The sequence below is a fragment of the Anarrhichthys ocellatus genome, unplaced genomic scaffold, assembly GCF_004355925.1.
Source record: "Anarrhichthys ocellatus isolate YVR2014 unplaced genomic scaffold, GSC_Weel_1.0 scaffold45, whole genome shotgun sequence".
NCBI classification, from domain to species: Eukaryota; Metazoa; Chordata; class Actinopteri; order Perciformes; family Anarhichadidae; genus Anarrhichthys; species Anarrhichthys ocellatus.
The window spans coordinates 347,503-369,717 of NW_022280075.1; the positions used below are offsets into that span (position 1 = coordinate 347,503).

Consider the following 22,215-nt stretch of genomic DNA (forward strand, 5'->3'; position numbering starts at 1 on the left):
TATATATGTATATGTGTATATATATATGTATATGTGTATATATATATATATGTATATATGTATATGTATATGTGTATATATATATATGTATATGTGTATATATATATATGTATATATGTATATACATGCATGCATACATACATGTATGTATATATGTATATACATGCATGCATACATACATGTATGTATGTATGTATTGTTTGTATATATATGTGTGTGTATGTATATGGCACAAAACAATGGTACTGAAGCAAAATGAGCAACTTAAGCTGATGATAAAACAAGAATAATTATCAAAGTTAAGAGATGTTTAATATTGCCGTTCAAGTAATGTGTGTTTTTTAAAGCGTTTAAAAAACTTTATACGCAGACAAACATAAGCACACCTGAAGCTTGTCTGATGTGCACAATATTGACGGCACAGATGGTTCATCATCATCATCATCATCATCATCATCATCATCATCATGCCTTCTGTTTGAGCCTCGTTAGCTAAACGATATGACAGCAAGAGAGGAGAACTGGATTATTTCTTTGCATTACAAACATTGTTGAATGAACTGGATCGGATGAATCAAGAGGTGAGATTATTCTCGCTCCAGGTCAAAAGTAAAATAAAGTCATGATGATTGTCGCTCAACAGTCACACACAGACACACACACACAGTGTAGAAACGACACTAACTCTCACTAACACTCAGGTAGATGATCGGGTAGTCTGCACTTTAAGTAACTTGAGATAAAAGTAACAAGAAAAAAGAGACTTGATGTGGGTTTTTGGATAATTAATAGGAAATCCAAAAACCTTTGCCTTGAACGCGCTGGAATGGTTGTTGATTGTCGAAGCACACGAAGATTGTCGAAACACACACACACACACACACACACACACACACACACACACACACACACACACACACACACACACACACATTTTTGATGACTGAACTAAAATGTAGTTTTAATGTCAGACTTCCCTTCCCTCTGTTTCCGCTCTGAACTGGATGTTTTGGATATATATCTCATGTCTCTTAGAACTGGATGCTCTGCAGCTGAATCTCTGTTGTATTAGCATGGTGCCCCAGCAAAACTGAATGCATCTGTCTTCTGATCAAGTCTTTAAGGCTGCACTCATCGATACCTTTATATTAACCAGTTCAAATGACTACGTGTTGTTGTGCTGCCCCCTAGAGGCCAAATAAATGAATTACCGCATTTTACAATCCTTCATTTTTTGTCCCCCGATGCCACAATTAAATACAAAAACAGTCCTGCAGGCTGCAACCAATTGCACAAAAAGTATGTCCCTGAGATCAAATACCTGAAATCAAAGCACCAATGTTCTGTTTCTGGTCGTTAGACCCTTCTAGTGAATGTGGACATAACGTTTTTAAAAGATTTCTTAAATTCTCAGACTGCAATTGAAGTTTGAGAAATGCATCAATGTTTAACCTCTAAAAGTCATCGTAAGCAACATGAATAAACTAATACTTGTGCAGTCAAATACATATTTTCACAACTACCTTTACATAACTGTGAGCACTGGTTTGGATATCGGAGGAGAACGTGTATTTCACTGTATCTGTATCTTCAGAGTGATCGTGTGGAGGTCGGGTAACTGTTCGTTCTCCTGCTACGTGATTTCCATTCAGCTCAGTGAAGACTTCCGGACTTTGTTTCCACAGCAACCTGAGTTATAAATCAGCAGCAGACCTCGACTCTGAAACATCTCTCTGACTCTTTGTGTTTGTACCTGGATGTTGAGCAGCTGTTGTGCAAGTTGTCCTTTATTTTTATTTTAAAGTAAAACACATTTCTTTGGTGATTTACCTCATGCTTCTAAACTTAATTTTTTACAATCCTCCTTTAATATTGATGATGACCGACTTTCCCATCAGAGAAGATACGCAGAGGCCAAATTAAACCACCACAGGAGTAGGAAATAGACCAGAATGCATTGCAGCAACATGACTGTTTTAGTTTTCAATAAGAACTGGAAAAGCGTTCTCATTACTTTGCTTACTACCTCATTTTTATGACCAGTTTCTTATCGTATTTCTAATACTTAAAGTGTAGTGACCATAGTCCAAAGACACATTTAACGGACTATATATATATATAGAAATGTAAACGACTAACTGAAGTTGAGGAAAAGGAGGAAGAAGAAAATTGCATCCATGGGACACTAAATAATTAAACATCTTGAGCGTCACAGATTGAAAAGAAGTTAGTTTTGTGGCTTTAAATCAATGTAAGAGTCTGAGATCAAGGACAACCAGGAAACTCAGCAACAAAATAGCAGAAAGCAGAGGATCAGAACATGAAAAATAAATGAAGAGTAACAAAAACATGGATTTTTACTTGTATAAAAGGGACAAAACCTGATGTCCTCCCAACATTTTCTCAAAGCTGATGTATAATTGTGACGTTTAGGGTCTTAACATGGACTTCAGGTCTCTCACCTGTGACGTTTCTGCTGTTTCGAGTCATAGTCACAGATGACAAAATAAATCGCAGATTGTTTCAGACATGCCGAGGCCATCATCAGGAGTTTCCCTTCTTGCTGGGTCACCATGCTAATCTTGTGTTTCCGGTACGTTGGGCGCTTTGGATAAAACCCTTCACGGAATCATGTTTCCATTCCCAACAAGAATGTAGCTGACAAAAAGAGCAACCTCTGTGCAGAAGAGTTTTGCACTGTAGATCAGATCCAGTGGAGAGTCAACCTGTGGCTTTTTTGTTGGCCTGTGTAGTTCATGCGTTGCCTTCAGTGTGTGCATGTTTAAGACCTGTCTCCACTCTCTGTTCCTTGTTTCCTCTTACGTCACCCTTCAATCCTTCAGTGGTCTCCAAAAAGTCCCAAAATATAAATACTGTAAATGTTTTAAATCCACAAAAATACTCGCAACACATTGAAGTAGAAGTAGGAATATATTGCACAAGTGTTTATAAGAATGATAAATATCACACAGATACAGAAAGAATCCAACAACACAACAGCTGTTCTACACTAGACAAAGACAAAGAAAAAGGGAGGAAACTCGATGTGAACTGAATCCAATGCTGTGAGGACGTTCACTCTGAGGCTGCGTTCACACTGCTGGAACGAACCGTTTTATTCTCATATCGGTCTGAGCAGTCACATTTCTGAACTAATCGACGTACAATAGATCAATACCAAAGATTTAGCACCCAATACTCACGTAATCGTACGCAAACGGGAATGTAGGCTGCAGGTGTCTTCACCTTTAACTATGACCTCAGTAGTAAACAAACCGTATAATTCAACTTACACATTTCCAACAATTCATTCATCAAAACCTGAACATCATAAACGTTTTAAAGTTAGAATTCATGGCTGACCTGCTGTGTTGAGTTTCGGTAGATTGTACAAGTGTCCTACAATGAAGTGGACATAATTATATTCTAACATCTGGCCACAGACGGCAGATGACAACGAGCCCTGTAGACTAACTCTGACTCATTTCCTGTTTTATTGTTTCAGTTAATTAATGAGAATCGTCCAATAGATTTTAATTAAATGTGTTAAGACTTCTTCGTCTGAGCCGTCTCTCTTCATCTGCTTTTAAACACAATCGGGTGAGTTTGAGGTCAGTGTAGATAATTCTGCATCCTGAAGGGTTGATCCGATTTAATGCAAAGTTTATTGATAGCTTTGTCAACAACTTGCACAGGCGTGTCGTTTCCCCTTAATATACAGTGTCCGAACACACCTGAACTCCTCACTGTGTCGCCATTGAATCGCTCCATCGTCACGACAAACTTTGAGCAACATCAAAGTCATGTGAATTGCGATCCGACTGTTCAGACTGAGCAGCACATCTGGTTTCCTCCCACAGTGTGAATGCAGCTCTGAAAGGTTGAACACTGTGACATTAATGAAAGCCTTTGCAGCTGTGTGAGAGAGTGTGCCTTTTGGAAAGCAACACAGAAACTATTCTTTCTTTTCCTTCTTTTCTTTCTTTATTGTCCAAACATGGCCGCCATTATGTGATCTTAAAAGAAGCTGGAAATGTAGAGAAACGTTTGCATTGATTTTTCCGAATGTAAACAGTTTGTTTGTTGTTTTTCCTCCGCTGTAGAGCGAGTAGTTTTAAAGAATAGGACTCTCTGTGTAGGAACCGTCTGTTTTTAAGTCCATTGATCTTTGTCATGATCGACCGAATGTTGTTTAACCGCGAAATCAAAAAACAATAAAAAGACTCATTTATATATATCAACATCTGGATGAAGGAATGTAGGTTTTTGTTACAAGAAATCACGATCATTCAGAGAAAAACAAATGCTGTTAGTCACAAATAATTATTTTTTCATCATGTAGGTTGTGATATAATTCTTGTTTTTTTGAAGTTCAAGTGCATTTTTTTCCCCTCCCTCATTTGATTATTATTTTTCCCTCATTAATCTGTTTGTGTTACGACTGGTGATGAACCTGGTTATGTGTATGGAGGCGGCTATGAGAAACATACAGCATGTATTTATTGCACTTTGTGATTTGGGTGTGCTTTTCCTGTTTTTCTTTGTATCGCGAGAGTCCCGAAAAGCTGTGAATTTTATTCTCAGACACTGTACTATCGACCAGATTTGTAAATATTTCACCAGCACAAAAAAAACCAACCAAACATTATGTTTTGTAGTTTCACAACAAATAAAAAAAAGTTCTTCTCTTCTATTTTCATGTGTTCAAAATTACTTTTTGTACTTTTATTTATCTGCTTCTCAAGGTCCCTGTTGCCGTTCAAGTGTGGATGTAATGCACATTTTCTTTTTCAGGATAACCAGGGCTGTTTGAAAAATAACAAACATTTCATGTAAATAGTTCCAATATTCTGACTTTTTCGGGAGAGCTGATGACTTTCTTGTATTTTATTTTTATTCTTTACATTTTATTTGATATTTTCCTTTTAAGATTTACTCTCTGAAAACAGTACATCAAGGTGAGTGTTGGCATGCATGCAACATTCTGTATCATAATCAAACAAGAAGCTAATATCATACATCTAGATCTTATTAGGGAGTGCTAATTAAATGTCTCTCGCCACTAGATCATTTACTTAAGTAAAAGTACCAACATTTCAATGTAAAAGTACCATATTACAAGTAAAGTCTTGCATTCAAAATCCTACTTCGTATTACTATTTACAAACTATACTTTCTGACAATATTCTTTTTTATATACAGTTAAGGGTCACAAGATAAATATAAGGGGTCCTGCTTTTTTTTTTGTAAGGTGTCGCAAGCCAGAAGTTAGAAAATTAGTGCTTTTTAACAATGTAGGGTATTTTATAAAGTTATGTTTTTTTTTTTTATTAATTTGAAATTAAAACCATTGCTGTCATGTATTTAGTGCAGCCAAAAGTACAATATTTACCAATAAAGTGGCCTAGTCTAATGGACTAGTTATCGTTATGTTGCTGTACTTACAGCATACAGGAGGCGGCGCTGTCGTCCTTTGACGACGTATAGCGATCCGCCAGGACACACGAAGAAGAAGGTGATGACGTTTCCTGCGCCGGAAGTATATTTCAAAGTTGTCAAATTCTTCCTCCTCTGTTTCATCAGCCACGAGATTCCACATTAAGCCGACAGAGGAGTTTCTCTCTGGTGTTTCACAAAGATGGGAGACCGTGTAACTGAGTACACAGCCCGACTGCAACAACAGGTAACCGGCCGGCCTGTTCTGGCCTGTGGGGGAATGTAGCTAAAGTTAGCTAGCAGGCTAAGTTATATGTGTGTGTGCCTACAGAAGCCAAACTTTAAAGAAGTTTAACGTTGTTCTGTTTGTTAGTAAAATTAACTACATGGTAGATGAAAATAAAGACTGTCTACCTTGTTGGTGTTCACCACTCTTAAATTCGGCTAACATTAATTTCACCAAACGCCACTTATTTTTATTAAAATAATAAACTTTTTACAAATTTAGACGCCACATCAGAGAGTAAGTGGTTTGTTGCTTTCAAACGTGTTTCTATCGTCGCAAAGCGGTGTGTCGTTAAGTTACTCGATGTGTCATTTTGGTGCAGAAGTTACTATAACGTTTAAAAGAAAGTATAGAATGAGCAGATATTTAGATTAAGTGTTGTGTGAGTTCTGAACTGTGGTCCTGAGTGGTTACTGTGACAGCTGGTTTCATCATTTAGATATTACTTTAAGGCTGCAACTAATATGTATTATTTCTCTCATCGTTTCATCCTTTATTCAGTTGAAGTTGAATCATGAGTGAGTCTTTAATCACAGCTTCTGAGTTCTCTGTTAAAGTGCAAAATGTGATGATAAAAAAACACCAATTTGTCCAGCTAAATCCATTTGTTTCCTTGTCGTGTGGTAAGCTTTAAAGTTCACATGAATGTCAGGAAGTCTTTGTTGTAATCTGAGTGTTTGTTGCATGTCATCAGCTTTTGGTTTCATTGTGATACTGGAGGTGCTATAAAGCTCTTTATGGCCTCCGTTATTCTCAGAGTTCTTCCTGGTGGGGAAGCATTAGTGGTGGTTTAATACATTTAAACCCAGCTTGGTGGGCTAAATGTAGTGTAGACCCTGTTCTCTCTTCAGGATCAAGCTTCTGCATCACAAGTAGACATTTCACAGATTGGTTTGTTCTTCTTCATAACTAACGTAAATGTTTTTCCTTGTTCTTGTTTCACAGGAGCGGGAGATCCGGAGTCTCTCTGCAGAGATCGAGAGCCTGAAAAAGCCACAGAACCCGAGTGCATCCCAACATCTGGATGAGCTGCGGGATGAAAATGCCAAGCTGAAGTACCGCCTCAACATCCTGAAGAGGGTGAGTGTTACAGCAGGGGGACAGCAGGGGGCGCTCTCTGCCGTGCACATGAGTACGACCTCCTCCTGTGCTGCTGCAGCTGCTGCTGGCGGCTTTGAGCTGAAAGCTGAAGCTTCTGTAAAGAGGTCCCAGCCGTTCACTGATCCAAAGCTTCATCTGTTCGTTAGTTCAGTTGAATATTTATGATAATTTATGTTAAACTCTGAAACAACCTGCCTGAAAACACAGCCTGTCATGGTTTATTTAACTTGTTTCTTGTACAAATGTCAGTTTTGTACTATTCAGTAGATTAGAAACTAAAGCTGTTGTCAACACGAGTCAGAGCAGTTGTAAAAAAAATAAAAGCTTTCCTAACTGCTCCTGCAGCATAAATCAACCTCTCGACTGTCCATCTGCACAGCGTGTTTGTTCCAACAGGTGCCGTGTTGCCAAAATATGACTTAAAAGATTATGTTTGCACATCATCCAAATCCTTCCCCTCGTCATTGTGTTAATGTTCGTGACGCCGATGTGCCGTGTGTCCTCAGAGCCTGCAGGAGGAGAGGCCCACCAGCTGCGGTAAATCCATGACCAACATAAACCAGCGGCTGCAGGAGGTTTTCGGCGAGGCCATCCGGGCTTCCTGCCCCGAGCTGGACGACCCGCCGCTGTCCGTCGCGCCCAACCAGCAGGCCAAGTTTGGAGACTACCAGTGCAACAGCGCCATGGCCATGTCCCAGGTTAGACCGCCAAGTCTGTCTGTGAATCGTAGGAAATTACTCTTTAACTGCGGCTAAATGGATCCTCAAATTGTTTAAATGTCATTTTTCTACTGTTTAATAAATACAACCTTTAAGAATGAGTCAGGTTTTAAAAACACTGTTATTTGAGTCGTAACCGGTAATCAGAAAGGACCTATTTTTACCAACATTGAAGGGTATTTTATTAGGGCTGTCCAAGTTGTTGATTTATCTGTAAAAGAGAGTTTTTCCTTCTTAAAGCACCACTTTACATCTTTTGTGTATTAGAGATATGCTCATAAATTAGGCGGCAGCCATATTTCTTAGTGATAGGATTGTATTTTGAGGTGTAGCATTGCAGCAGTTAGTACAACTGCTCAACCAGCACAGCCAGCAGGTTTCATCCAACACATCAAATTTAGAAATGAAACTTATTAAAATAGTTACGACACACACACACACACACACACACTGTTTAGCTCTTAGATCTGCAGGGATTTACTGACGTTATCTGTCTGGCAGGTCAGGAAAAGTTTCTTTACGGGATGAAAAGTGTGATTTTAGTGCTTTTATATCGGTTCATTTTACACATTTTAAGCCAAACCGCCACTGACTTTATCGCAGATGCTGAAGGCAAAGGGAATGAAAGTCAACCCGAGGGAAATCGCAGAGAAGATCATTCAGAATCTTCCGGAAAACGAACTCATCCAGAAAACTGAAATCGCAGGACCAGGTACCAAACAGCCGACTGTGATTCTCTTTCAGGACTTTTCTTGGACGCAGCACTGGAGTGATATTTCCTCACAGAATTTCAGAAATATTTGCATTTATGAAACGGCAAACAACAATAATAACATTACTGTACAAAAATACAACAAAATGCACAACGTGACAGTTTTTCCAGCTTAAACTTCCAGGTATACGAAGTACACAAGCTGGTCCTGAATAGATTACAAGTATTAGTGGAAATACAACAGTTCATTCTACCTCTTCAGATAGTCAGCAGTTGTTAATGTCAGACTAGAGTGCTTACTCTGTATCCTCGTCGTCCCCTCTGATGTCTTTCGTGTCTTCAGGGTTCATCAACATCCACCTGAATAAGCCGTTTGTGTCCAAACTGTTGAGCAACCTGCTGATCAACGGCGTGCAGCCCCCCCCACTGGAATCCAAGAAGCGGGTACGTCACACGCCAACATGTAGCGTGAAGCCAGATGTTGATGTTTTTAAACAGCTGTACGTCATGAGAAGTGAAATCATAATTCACTAATTATGTTTCCATTGCACTTCATGGCAAGTAAAACTTGAGACGATCATGTACAAAGTTAAAAATACAAAAGAATAGTTGAACAGATCAGGATTAATAACAAAAAAAAACAGTTTTTAAAGGCCAGTTTTTGGGCATTTCTATTTTTTCGCTAGTATTCATTTAATTTACATTTGACGCAAAGCGGCTAAAAACAAAGTATATCGTTTTTTCCTCGCTATTAGGTTGTCTTCAGGAAGAAAAGCTGTCAGACTGCAGCACAGAAGAAGTCACACCGTCGTGTAATAATAATGTGTGTAGAATAGTCATGTACTCTTTAGTTTGAGTCTCTGTTTGATCACATTGTGAGCGATGGAGGATTTGAAGCAGGGTTTAAAACAGAGATGCTCACAGAAGACATTTAAATTCCAAACTATTAGGTTTTATGTCTCAGAGATGTCTTATTTATTGTTTAGTGTGTGTGTGTGTGTGTGTGTGTGTGTAGGTAGTGGTGGATTTCTCTTCTCCCAACATTGCCAAAGAGATGCATGTGGGTCACCTGCGCTCCACCATCATCGGGGAAAGCATGAGTCGGCTGTTTGAGTTTCTGGGCTATGACGTTCTCAGGTCAGTTCAGTCGCTGTTCACCAAACCTGCTGCATTTTAAACACGATGACACGCTGCTGCTAAGCGAGGCTGAGCTCGCTGTCCCGTACTAAGCGTCTTCATCCACATTAATATTCCTGTGAGGCTGTACTGTTCACTACACATCAGAACAGAAAACACGGATGCATGGATGCGAAATAGACATCTTTTCTGCAAAAAAACCTAAAGTTTGTCCTGAGGGGTGTGGTATTGTTTGTTTTCTGCATGTTTTATGTATTGCGTCTCAATGAAGTAAGAAAGATGAAGGTAAACAAACAATGGACGGGTTCTTCACTATCGTTCTAGAGTTGCTCACCTTCTTCATGGCCGTTCTCAGGTTGAACCACGTGGGAGACTGGGGGACCCAGTTCGGGATGCTGATCGCCCACCTGCAGGATAAATTCCCAGACTACCTCACATCCTCCCCGCCCATTAGTGATCTTCAGGCCTTCTACAAAGTCAGTTATAGCTCCATGTGTTTCTGTCTCTGTCTGAATCCTCAGGTATCCTCAAGTATCTGAAAGGACACACGACTTAAACAATGACTTCAAAACATTGTGTAGTCACTAATATTAGGTTTAATGCCAGTTAGTGTTTGATAAAGTCCCACTGAAAGGAAGACGAGGAAGAGAACAACCTCCGGTTCTGAAAAGTGAACCCAATGCTGAAGTTCCTTAAACATGCATTCTCTCAAATGTCCATCAGGGGGCGACTCCTCTGGTTGTATAGACGTCTATGAGAAAATGACTCTACTTCTCTCGATTTATTACCTCAGTAAACATTGTAAACATGAGTTTATGGTCTCAATCTCTAGTTTCAAGTCTTCTATTTGTGAATCTTATGGTATGAAGCCAAAGTTCACACGAGGGAAATGGTTTAATGAATAATTTCAAATTTTAATGTCAATGTCAATTATGAAAAGTGAAAGTTAATGCCAGAATATTCTGTGGAGCATTTTGTTTCTGCAGTGCAGTACTTTGCATGTGTTCTTTCTGCTCTTCACACCTCATTTACTTTTTACATCATCCACCCTGCTCTTTTTGCTCTCTCCTCCTCCTCCTCTTCCCTCAACAAGGAGTCGAAGAAGCGTTTTGACGAGGAGGAGGACTTTAAGAAGCGAGCCTATCAGTGTGTCGTCAGACTGCAGAGCAAAGAGCCCAACTTCATCAAAGCCTGGAATCTCATCTGTGACGTTTCCAGGGCAGGTAGACTGCATCTGCAATTGTATTATTATAACTATTATATTATATTAAAACACACAACGCACCAGTTCTTAAATGACGACGTGTGCATGTGTTTTAGAGTTTCAGAAGGTTTACGACTGCCTGGACATCCAGATCATCGAGAGAGGAGAGTCGTACTACCAGGACATGATGACAAAGGTGGTGAAGGAGTTCGAGGACAGAGGTCAGTGTGCAGCAGCTCAACAGTCACATTTAAAATCTTTAAAGTCTTTTTGTGGCTCTCAATTAGAGCCCCTGTTGGCTCTGTACACGGTTGAAGTTGTGCCTTTTCTGTACCTGATTTATCAAAGGCTTTGCGCCAATAATACTAAAATCCTCAACCTTCAATGTGATATTATTCTCTGAAGTTATAGCCTGCAGTTTGTGGTGTGACCACCAGGGGGCAATATTGACTCGCATGTCTTCTTAAAGATTTTAATAGTACCTTCCTATCTCTAATTCTTCCATTCACTCATTTCCATCCCTCTCTCTCCCCTCCTCACCTAGCCACCCACCATTACTTTATTTTTTGTTTCTTTCAATGTCTCTCCTCAGGCTTGGCGGAGCTGGACGAGGGTCGTAAGATCGTCTTCGTCCCCGGTCAGTCCATCCCCCTCACCATCGTCAAGTCGGACGGCGGGTACACCTACGACACTTCAGACCTCGCAGCCCTGCGCCAGAGACTCTTCGACGAGAAGGCCGACATGATTATCTACGTCACGGATAGCGGACAGGTGGGTGAAGAGAGGGAGGAGAGAGGGAAAGAGAGGGAGGGAAGGAGAGAGAGAGAGAGAGAGAGAGAGAGGATGGGGAGTTTAGGTCGAAGAAAGTTGACACAGCGTACAAATAAACCTGGAAGGAAGAAGGTAAACAAAGGGGAACGAAAATACCAAAAGTTACAATCTAAAACGTCTAATAGGGAGCAGAGGGACCTTTTGTTTCATGGCAATGTCGCTCCTGTTATTCCTGAACTATAAGTTTTACTGCACTACTTCTTCTTCAGGGCTGAAGGAGGACACACTACACTATAAACTCAGATTTCTGTTTTTGTCTTCACATGGCATGAAGGACACATTGTTGTTTAACACCCAAGTACAGTGTTTTTGAAATAAAATGTATCCTAAAATCTGTTTAAGTACAGACGAGAAAAACTTCACGGACAGACACCCCTCTGTGGATCTTTCTGTTCTTGTTAGTTTTAAACATTAACAACATCCAGACTACCATCCAGATAGAAGTTTTCTCTTTATCTGGAAAGTATAACTTGACATTTATGTTAAATGTCACTGAATTTGTGCGTGTGTGTGTGTGTGCGTTTTCTCTTTTAGTCCACACACTTCCAGGTGGTGTTTGCTGCAGCTCAGATGATTGGCTGGTACAATCCCCAGGTGACCCGGGTGGAGCACGCAGGCTTTGGAGTGGTGCTGGGGGAAGACAAGTGAGTTTAAAACGCAGAGAGCCGACTCTTCCTGAAGCGTTTTTTTAAAGGGTTAGTTTAAATTCACCAAAGTCTCACAGTAACACAAAGGAAGTAACCGATGGAAGGCAGCGGTTGGTGGATGTTAAAGGGTTAACACTGAGAGCGTTAAAGGGCCGCGTGTTGTAGCTGCATGCGGACTAATAAGAGTTTAACAGGAATCCAAATCGCTGCCATCAGAGCATCAACAAAGACGAGCATCTCCTCTGAAGACTGAGACTCCTCCACCGTCACCGCCGCACTATAATCATCTGATGTCCTTCACTGTGTCTTTATCACCACTGCTTCGTGTTTTTATTGCATTTATTGTCATACATAAAAAGAGATTTTTATTACACGACTGCATCGGAAAATAAAAACCGTACAGTCAGTGTTTTTAACTGATAGTTCAAACACAAGGATGCAAAGCTGTTATTACTCAGCATGAGGGAGCCGAAAAGTTCATTGAAGAACAGTGATTAAAAGTTAACGGCCACAACATGAGATCGAGCTCCAGAGAGTTGGACAGTTGTGTAACTATATCTCTTTTGCGTGTGTTGTTTTTCCCAACGTACTTTTAGATGAAACCACGACCACGTTGGTGTGAGGAAAGTCAAATATGAAAGCTACAGCAGCTCGGAATGAGACACGAGTTATCATAAACTGGAAGTATCCTCTAAAAACCGCTGAGCATGGTGGAAATTTAACTTTTCATGCTGCGGACTCTCCCCGTGGCCTCGGTTCGGTCTGCGTCATCATCTTCATCTTCCCGCTCACCTTTTCCTCTTTTTATCTTCTCCTTCCTCATCGTCTTCTCCCTCTTCCTCAGTCTTCTCCTTCTCATTATTCGCTCCACTTATCAATCCCAGTGTGGTTATCCCGAGTATTTGTACTTACTGTACCCCCCCCCCCCCCGTGTATTACTTATTCCATTTCATAGTAAGCAGTGATTACTGCGTGGCTGATGGGGTGAGTTAATTTGAACACTGTCACAAAGTTGTTTTTTTCCTAATCAATCGTCCGGAGAAGAAGTGCCGAGCCCAGGCAGGAGGTTGATGTTACGCTTCGCGGAGGCCATAACTAAGTGCTGCTAAACGCCCCACAGTAACCTGAGGGGGCGTAAATTGGCCCTACAATGTCTGCGCCACTCCAAAATCCATTAGAAATTTATCATGCTGTTTTCATAATTGCTCATCCAGACAATAAGGGCTTAAGCCACGGGGGGGGGGCTGTTATAGCTACAAGTAAACCGAGAAAAATAAGTGTGGTTATTAAGTTTTTGGCTCATGTTCTGCTTGTGAAGCTCATCTGATTTGGGTGATTGTACGGAATGCGACGCCCCAAGGTGTCGGCAAGCAGGAGTAATGTAATTGTTCGTTGTCACGATAGCTGGAGAGTTCTGTGTGGGGATGTTGAGTCGTCAATGCACAAACTCATAATCTTTTATTTTGTCTCCCAGATATCTTGTTTTGAGGTTTGTGTGGTTTTGTCACTTCAAGACTCGAACAGCAACTCGCTGAACGTTTTTCTTCTCGTCTTTTCTCGCTCAGAAAGAAGTTTAAGACCCGGTCTGGAGACACGGTGAGGCTGATGGACCTGCTGGAGGAGGGGCTTAAGAGGTGCATGGACAAACTGAAGGAGAAGGAGAGAGACAAGGTGAGAACTTGAGCTGCCGAGGAGGAGAGAGGGGCCGTCTCGCTCTTCTTTCTTCAGCGTTTTGATCTCGGTGTCTCGTGTCTCACCGCTGATTTTACAAGGAGTCAGTGGATTGTTTGGCCGAATTTTGTGAGGATATGAAACCCAAGCTTTTACTTTGAAACATTATAAAAAAAATAAAAGTTTCTCTCTGCTGTCTCATAAACCGATAGAGAAAGGTGACATGAATGAAGGGCAAAGACATTACACTTAATTTTCTCCCCTCTATTGGTGTCTAGCCAGCCAGACAGCTTTGGTTTTATTTGTTCAGGTTTTTAAGATATTAGTGTCTGACATTTCTACCTCCACCCTGAAACGGGGGAAAAGGAGGTGAATTTCATTTGGGATGCCCACAGAGTTTCAACGGCATGAAATCAACACAAGTTCTTTCTACTAGTTTCTAATGAGGAACGGGAGCAATGGAGTGTGAGAGTTCACTGTTGACCTTTTATAACTACATCTTAACTCCACCCACCGTGGACCACTTTTGAGCATTTGAACCGGTTCCAAATTGTCCGATCCATCAGAATTGTATACCTCCGTGGTTTCAGTAACGTTGGTAATAAGCTGAGGGTAGCAGTAGTGAGTACCGCAATGGGACCATGTTACATTTCATACACTTCCCTCCCTTGTTTCCTGTCTTTTCTGTACACACATTGGTCCAGAGTAACATATCTTCACAAATGTTGGATGAATTGCCAGTAACGTTGGAACGGACATTCGTGTTCCCAGGAGGATGAATTCTACCCACTGGTGTTCCTCTGACTTTTCTTCATGCACCACCAAAAGGATGAAAAAGAGAAAATAAAAGACACACACAGTCAGTGTAATGGTCCTGAGTGAGCTATGTTTTATTTTGGACTGAGACCCCCTGAACTGCCCCATTAAAACTGAAAGGATTTACATTTTTTGGAGAAGAAAGAAAGTTTGAGGACAAAACAACAAATAAACAATGACAAATCCGTCTGCAGCGCCTTAGTGTAATTATGAATATCTAACTGCGAGGTGTTTTTGTTTCATATTCAATCACCTGTAGTCTGCTTTGTTTGTCTTCTCTTCATAATAAATGGTTGCTGTCAGACTATAACACACTATTTCAGCTCGTGTTTGTATCCGTGTTTTCTGTCAAACATTAAACCTTTTGACAAGCAGCCGTTCAGTAACCCGGAGGCCTTCCTGGCAGCTCGTTATTTCCGCTTATCGCCCAGTTTTTGGTTCCCCCTGTAATGACCGTCTGACTCTACAGTAGACGATCTACTTCTTCTCGCCCTCATCCTGCACAAAACAAGAAACTCTGGATCTTTCTGATCGCTTTCAGAGACGACCACGTCTGAAATCTATAAAAAAACGCCACCAGATTCATTTTGTTGTCGTCTGCTGAGCTCTGAGGACGGCTCGACAGCATGTGGTCTACTGAACACGCGCTCTCTTTCATTCTCCTCAACAGGCTCCTCTCTTCTTCTTGTGAGCTTGAACCTCCTAATGTCTGCAGCCTCACTGACGCTTCTTCTGAAAACGGTCTCTGTCACATTTGTGTTTTTTTTTAGTTCAAGAGAAAAACTTGAAATGCATCATTCTCAATACTGAATTACAACATTTTAGATAAGACTTCATTGAACTTAGAAAGTACTGTGACTGTCGCCTTTTTACGAGCAGGAAAACACACATTTAAGATTTGTCATGATGTTACGAGAACCACAATCCAAGTATTCCTTGTGGTTGCATCTGTCGCGGCGGAAAGTACCACTCTAGTAGTCATTCGTTTTTTAGAATGTTTTTTTACTGTATAGGCTCCAATCCAGTTAATTTTTAATATCTGAAAGTGCTACAGCTATTATTTATTATTGTATTGTTTTAAAGCCAGCAACGCCCTGACTCACGCTGCAACACAGGGTCTCTGTCACTGGCCCTGGTGCAGCTCAACCTTATTAAAGGAAGTGTCTGTTGGTAGTTTAGGAATAGGAAGTGTTGTTGTGTTCACCGTCTGACCTCAGATTGTTCCAGCTAGTCTCTGTATTTAACCCAGAAATGATCGCTTCACCAGCCTTCTCCTTCATCCCGGGGCTGTTGTTAGCTGCTGTTTTCCCTTTACTTCACACGGAGAACCCTCGCTTCTGTTCATCTCACTGTATGTTTGCGTCTACTGATGTTGATGTGTTTGTATCTGAACTTAAACCTGCAGAGGGATAGAACACATCAGACCCAGCTGACCTGGTTAAGTAATATCTGAAGTACTCGGTGCAGTGTACACAGTTGAACAGCACTGATTTGAATGTTGGTAGGCTGTGGGAAACCGGTGCCAACATAGTTTCCCTGCAGGCTCTTCTGGCCCGGTGCTCCGCTGTCTGCCTGGGTCGGTGCCTAAGTCTCCCATCTGCTAACCCTGCCTCATTAAAACAAGCCCAGCCGTGGCCTCCATCTACCGCTAACCCTGCTGCTCACATTTCGTTTCTACATACTCTGTTCTGTTCTTCTGTTTTATTATTTACTCCTGTCCTATTGTCTTGTGTATCCTGTTACGTCCAGTGCTTTCCTGGCTCGTCCTATTGTGTCGTACGGCTCCCTGACCTCTCTGGTCCTGTCCTTGTGTGTCTGTCCCGCTACGACTCGTCATCGGGGCTTTAACTGGAGCTGCAACGATTGGTCGATTTATTAATAAGTCGGCTGCTGCACAATTAGCGGATTATCAAAATAGATGCAGATTGTTGTTAATGAGTCTTGGTTATCCTGCCAGCATTAGAGCAGTTTGTTCGTTTCCAAATGAAACCGTTTAATTCAACTGTTTCTCATGGCGTGGTCGCCACTGTAATTGCTCTGCACCCCCTGTTGGAAAACCACTGGATTCATCTTGAGTTAGTCAAAGATGTCGGGTAAAAGAGGCCCATTACCGTTTCCAAAACACAGAGATGTTCATTTACAACGACCTCAAACTGAGACAAACGGTTGAAACAAAGAGAGTGAGTGGTATTTTGTTTATTTGCTTGATAAATGATTTAAAGAATATGGCCGGTTGAGATAGTTCTTTCTCCAAAGACCCAAACCAACAAACGTACATCTACTAACCTTAGTTTAGTTTATGTTGGTCATTTTCTTGTACAAGTCAAATAAACAGCTGAAAAAAAGTCCCCAATAAATCACTATTTCCTCCATCTTGTTAAAAATGACACCATCAGTTTGTGTCTCGTTCTTTTCTGTTATTTCACGTCATAATATATTTTCTGTCTTGTCACATTCTCATGTCTTCTGCCGTTGGGTCTTGTCCTCTCCTTAACTGTTCTGTCTCTTCCTGTTTCCTGTTTGTTCCAATTCTTTAACATAATAATAATTTGTCGCGTTACGACCTGTCGCTTCGTATCTCGTCACCTCCTCCGCCTCTTGCGCTCTGCTCCACTGAAAGTTTTCTTGTTTTCCAATCGAATCTCCACCATGAAACTTTCTGCACGAACTCGCTCCTCGCTCTGTTCGCTCCCTGTGGTATCGGACACGTCACGCACACATTCGAGGGAAGGCGATGACTTAATAAGTCAATTTAATCTTTTATCCTCAGGCTACTAAATTAGATTAATCATTTGGATTAAATTCAACTCGCTGGTTTTACTGTTGGAAACATAAGGTGACGTACTGCCTGCAGTAATTACAAGCTGATAAAAGTGACAGTCATCTGAATATTTAAAGACTTTAGGATTATTGGAGGAGGGGGGGGGGAGTCTCTTAAGTCGTTTTTATTAAATGAAACTTCTCTTTGCTGAAATTGTCCAACTGCAGGTCCTGACCCCAGAGGAGCTGACCAAAGCCCAGAGGTCCGTCGCTTTTGGCTGCATCAAATACGCCGACCTCTCCCACAACCGCATCAATGACTACGTCTTCGCCTTCGACAAGATGCTGGACGACCGGGGCAACACGGCGGCCTACCTGCTCTACGCCTTCACTCGCATCAGGTGAAGAGATCGCTCTAATGTTCACCATATTAGATTTTAATTCGGCTTCAATAATGCAGAAGTTAAATCACTCTAAATGATTCAGCTTTGCCACCAGATACATTGTTCCATTCTGATTTCACCTTTTTAAAAGTAAAAAGCATTACTCCTGGAAGCAGCGTAAACCAAAACACATCGTTAAATCTGCCCGAGACGTTCTTCATCGAGCCACTACAGATTCATAATGACCGCTCACTTTGGGACGCTGAAAGTATCTTGAAAGTTTAAATTGAGTTCCTCTTGACACGTCTGTGTCCTCTGCTCCACTTTGCCCTGTTGGAGAACCTCCTGCTAGTCCCGGTGTACTTTCATTACCCATATCAGATCAGCCTTGCTGGCCCCTCATGGGAGATGGGAGCTCGTGCTAAGGGATTAGTCTTTGGGGTCCTTTCCAGTCAGCAAGACCCAATTTCTCCTCACCCCCCACTTATCCCCTGTATCGAGTGGCCGCAGAGGGCTGCGTTGATCCCCCTTCCTCTCCAGCTTCCCTGGAGGTGTTGGACTTTGGGGTGGCACCGTGCCCGGCAAAGATTGATCTTTTTTTTCAGCCCGGGGGGGCGAGCAGTCTCGCATGAGAGGATTCGATGTTCCTGCATTTAGTCAATAGAGCACTCACTCGTGGCTGCCACCCGCCAGAAGTTTATTTAGGTGTGTTGGGTTTAAAAGCAGTTTCCTTAAAATACCTTTCATCTAAGTGAATATTTAATAATCCTTCTCCATCACAAGAACATGTATTTGAACTCTATTCCTTCCTTTTAGACAAATTGGTCAATCCATTTTTAAATGCTCCCAAAATTACTTGTTTTGATTGGCAAACAGTTCAAACCCCAAAGATATTTAATTAATTAATACTACGACTATAAAACGGATAGAAGCAGCTTTTACTCACATCTGAGAAGCAGCGAAGACATTTTACAATCCTCTCGTGTCGAGGAGATTCACTGTGCGAGCGTGTCGCGTACGGAGCTGCTTTTAAGACGTAAAATGCTTTTTGTTGTTTTTTTTTGTTCTGAATACAACAAAGTTTCTCTTGATGTGGAAACTTTGCTGTTCCAAAGGTGCGGACACCAAAGGCAGCGGTGTCAGTTTGTAAAGGAACAGACTCCTGTTGGTCATTACTGGAAAGATGTTTGGGGAACACTGTTCCTGGATCTGTCTGCTGCTACACCACCCGTTGACACCACACTCACACGAACATCACAGGGAAACATCCTCAGTAGTTCGAGATATAATCCTGCTCTTTTAGGCGATACTATGATTTAACTTCAAATGCTGTGATCGCTTACCTGCAAACACGCATGACGTTTTCGTTCATATGTTATATATATTTTTATTAATGGCGTTATTGGCTTCCTATAGGTCCATTGCTCGTCTGGCTAACATTGATGAGGCCATGCTGAGGAAAGCAGCAGAGACCACGGAGGTCCTGCTGGACCACGAGAAGGAGTGGAAGCTGGGGAAGTGCATCCTCCGTTTCCCAGAGATCCTGCAGAAGATCCTGGACGACCTCCTGCTCCACACGCTCTGCGACTACCTGTACGAGCTCGCCACTACCTTCACGGAGTTCTACGACAGCTGCTACTGCATAGAGAAGGACAGACAGACGGGTATGTGTTCAGAAAGATATCGAGATCAAAAGCACACGCTCATCAACGCTCTGCTCACGATGGGACTCGGCACATTAACGGGAGGTTTCACTCTGAGAGGGATTTGACTAAAAGCTGCCTGAGCGCTGTTGGTCCTCCACTTGTTCCCGTTAGAAACGCCTCCCTGTGGTGCACTGAAGTGCTCCAACTTCAAGTTTAGAGCTGCTTAATTATGCCAAGTCTCACTTTCTCAGCTGTGGCAGTAACCCCAGCTGGAGGTTATTGTTTTCTTTCATTATGTCAGACAGAAAACAGTTCAGACTGATGTGTGTTCAGTCCCAGGATACAGGAAATGGTGCCTTGGAAAATGTCTGCTTGGCCTCGTTTATCTCCTCGTCGCCTTCACTTCAGCATCAGCAGCACTCTGTCCTCGTCCTTTACACTTGTTTGTGAAAATTACAAACCAGTTTTTGCCGTTCAACCGGTTTAATTCACCCTCTTGCTCATTACCGACTTAATTTCTATGGGATTTTCTGCTCCGTGTAGCGATGAGGCCTGATGGGGTGGACGGTCATGGAGGTTGCGTGTGGATGCAGACGTCTGGGTCGTTGCTTCTCATTTGATGCTGTGGAGTCTGCTGCCGTCATTAAACGTCTCCTCTGACCTTTTGCTGTTTGTTGTTATCGTTTTGTGCTTCACCTCTAACTCGCTCTCGCTCTGTTTTCCATCTCTCCAATCTGCCTGACTTCCCAGTGTGTTTATTTTCTCTCTCCCGTTCTTCTCATCTCTTGTGTCTTTAGTTCTTTTTAAATCACCTATTGAATCTGTTAGTAGATAGTACTATATGGGTCATATATCTGTAGTATTTACCTGTGAAATGTGTGTTTCTCTCTCTCCAGGTGAGGTGGTGAAGGTCAACATGTGGAGGATGCTGCTCTGTGAGGCCACGGCGGCCATCATGGCCAAATGCTTCGACATCCTGGGCATCAACCCCGTCGGGAGGATGTGATGTCACAGTGCCGCCATCTTTGTCCCAGAATCCAGAGCGGGAGAAGTGACGACGTGACGATAAACAGTAAACGTTCTCCATCACACACATCGCAGCCAAAAACTCGCTAGGTTTTAAGAATCAATTCCAACAAAGTTATTACATCCATCCTGGGTCCATTCATTAACATCTCATGTGAACTTTCTTTTTTTATTAAAGAACCGATGTGAAACCAAAGCAATCACCCAGTCTGTTGTCAATTATTGTCAAATTGTGGATCTCTCTGTTTAAAGCGATTTACTATCGTGATGCATGAAATTTGAATTGAAGCTAAAAAGAAGAGAAAAAACAAAACAAACCCATTTAGATCAAGTGTAAAGTGCTGTTATTCATGTTCTCTGTTAAAGTTACTGTGAGGCGCTTTTAACTGGTTATGAAACGGTCTCAATTTAGTACTGATGCCTCAGTATGATCTGCATAGATAACGTGGTCATTAGCGAGATTGGCTAATTCTGTATAGTTATTCTTGAGGCTTGTCATCGGTGCCACCGGCTCGTGTTGTGGTGAGATCAGAGGACGTCGTGCGGTAGTGTCGGGGTATTCTAAAGGGGACATCTTCACTGTGCTCATGAATAAAATACAGCAAATGCTCACGAATTAGTTGCATTTTGCTAAAAATGTTGCATTTTGTTTGAAAAATACAATTAATCAATTATTAACATAGCTGATTAACCATTAACATGAAGTGAATTCATGAATATTATTCGTAAATTATTGTTAGACCAAAAACGTTTGAGTCCTAAAGTCAGGACTGACGCATCCCTTATTTGTAGGAGCTTCTCCTAACTTCGCAGGTATGAAGTTCCTCTCAACTCCATAATGTTGGATGTGAATAGATTGTTATTCACTTTAAACACTGATTCATGCTTGTTGGATTCTGGTAGGTATCCTTTTTTAAATGGGGTCCGACCATTGTGGGCCTTAGAATGAATGAAAGCAACACACACTGCACCGGTGTTCACCGGGATTGTCTTATTTTCTACATCCAACTTCAGCCATCAGAGTGAGTGTGTAAGAAGCTCTAATCACACATAAAGCACCAGTGAGAGAGAGAGAGAGAATAGCTTTGCTCGCATTTCAACTCTTAATTGCTTTCTGCGGCGTCGTCCTCTCTGCTGAGCAGCCGTTGACGTATAGAAAGTCACATTAGACTCGAGCTGCTTTCTAGACAACGACAATTACAGTCTCTGCCTTCCATGACGTGTGTGAGGAAGTGGGTTTTGTTTGCAGGAATTTAAAGTCCAAGGCAAACGAACCCATTTGATGAAGTTAATTATACATCACATGCACTGAGGCAGCCTGTAATTGTTAAGCCTGCACTTCCATCGCTATAAAAGCTGTGCAACTCTGGAAATTGCCACAAGTCATACAATACATGTTGGAAGAGTGCTGTGGGGGAAGATGCGTGCCTGTGACCCATCTTTGAAACGTATGAAATATCTTCACTCCTCTCCTTTCTAGTCGTCTCTCATCGTTCAGTAGGTCCCAGGACTTGATGGCTCATCTCGGTACCTTCTAAGGCAATAATTCCCAGAGCAGATTCATGAAAGATTCATTAAGCTTTCAAAGAGTCGTGCCTCTCTTTTCTGAGCTGCTGCTGAAGGACGGTGTTAAAGGAGTTTTGACAGTCGCTCCAGGAGGAGAGAGCCTGCCACGCTGCTTCAATAACGCCTTCGGAAGCAATAACGTTCCACCGCCTCAATGGGACGGACGGATCTCGTCACCCGGTGGCCTCAGCTGATATTTATTCCCTTTCTCTCGTGTCTCGGGGTGGATTAGAGAGGCGGGATGGTGACGGGGGGTCGCCCCGTTTGAAGGCCC

The 22,215-nt window shown here is 41.8% G+C and overlaps 1 protein-coding gene across 1 annotated transcript; it reads left to right on the top strand.

Moving 5' to 3' along the window:
* The first annotated feature begins 5,541 nt into the window (after positions 1–5,541).
* Positions 5,542–20,575, top strand: rars1 (arginyl-tRNA synthetase 1). The gene is made up of 15 exons (XM_031869049.1): positions 5,542–5,683; positions 6,668–6,802; positions 7,330–7,521; positions 8,146–8,254; positions 8,598–8,698; positions 9,270–9,391; positions 9,747–9,867; positions 10,485–10,614; positions 10,712–10,816; positions 11,188–11,366; positions 11,961–12,070; positions 13,639–13,744; positions 17,549–17,721; positions 19,120–19,367; positions 20,246–20,575. Exons 1-15 carry the CDS (start codon positions 5,639–5,641, stop codon positions 20,353–20,355), a joined length of 1,986 nt encoding a protein of 661 aa, XP_031724909.1. The 5' UTR covers positions 5,542–5,638; the 3' UTR covers positions 20,356–20,575.
* The last annotated feature ends 1,640 nt before the right edge of the window (positions 20,576–22,215 follow it).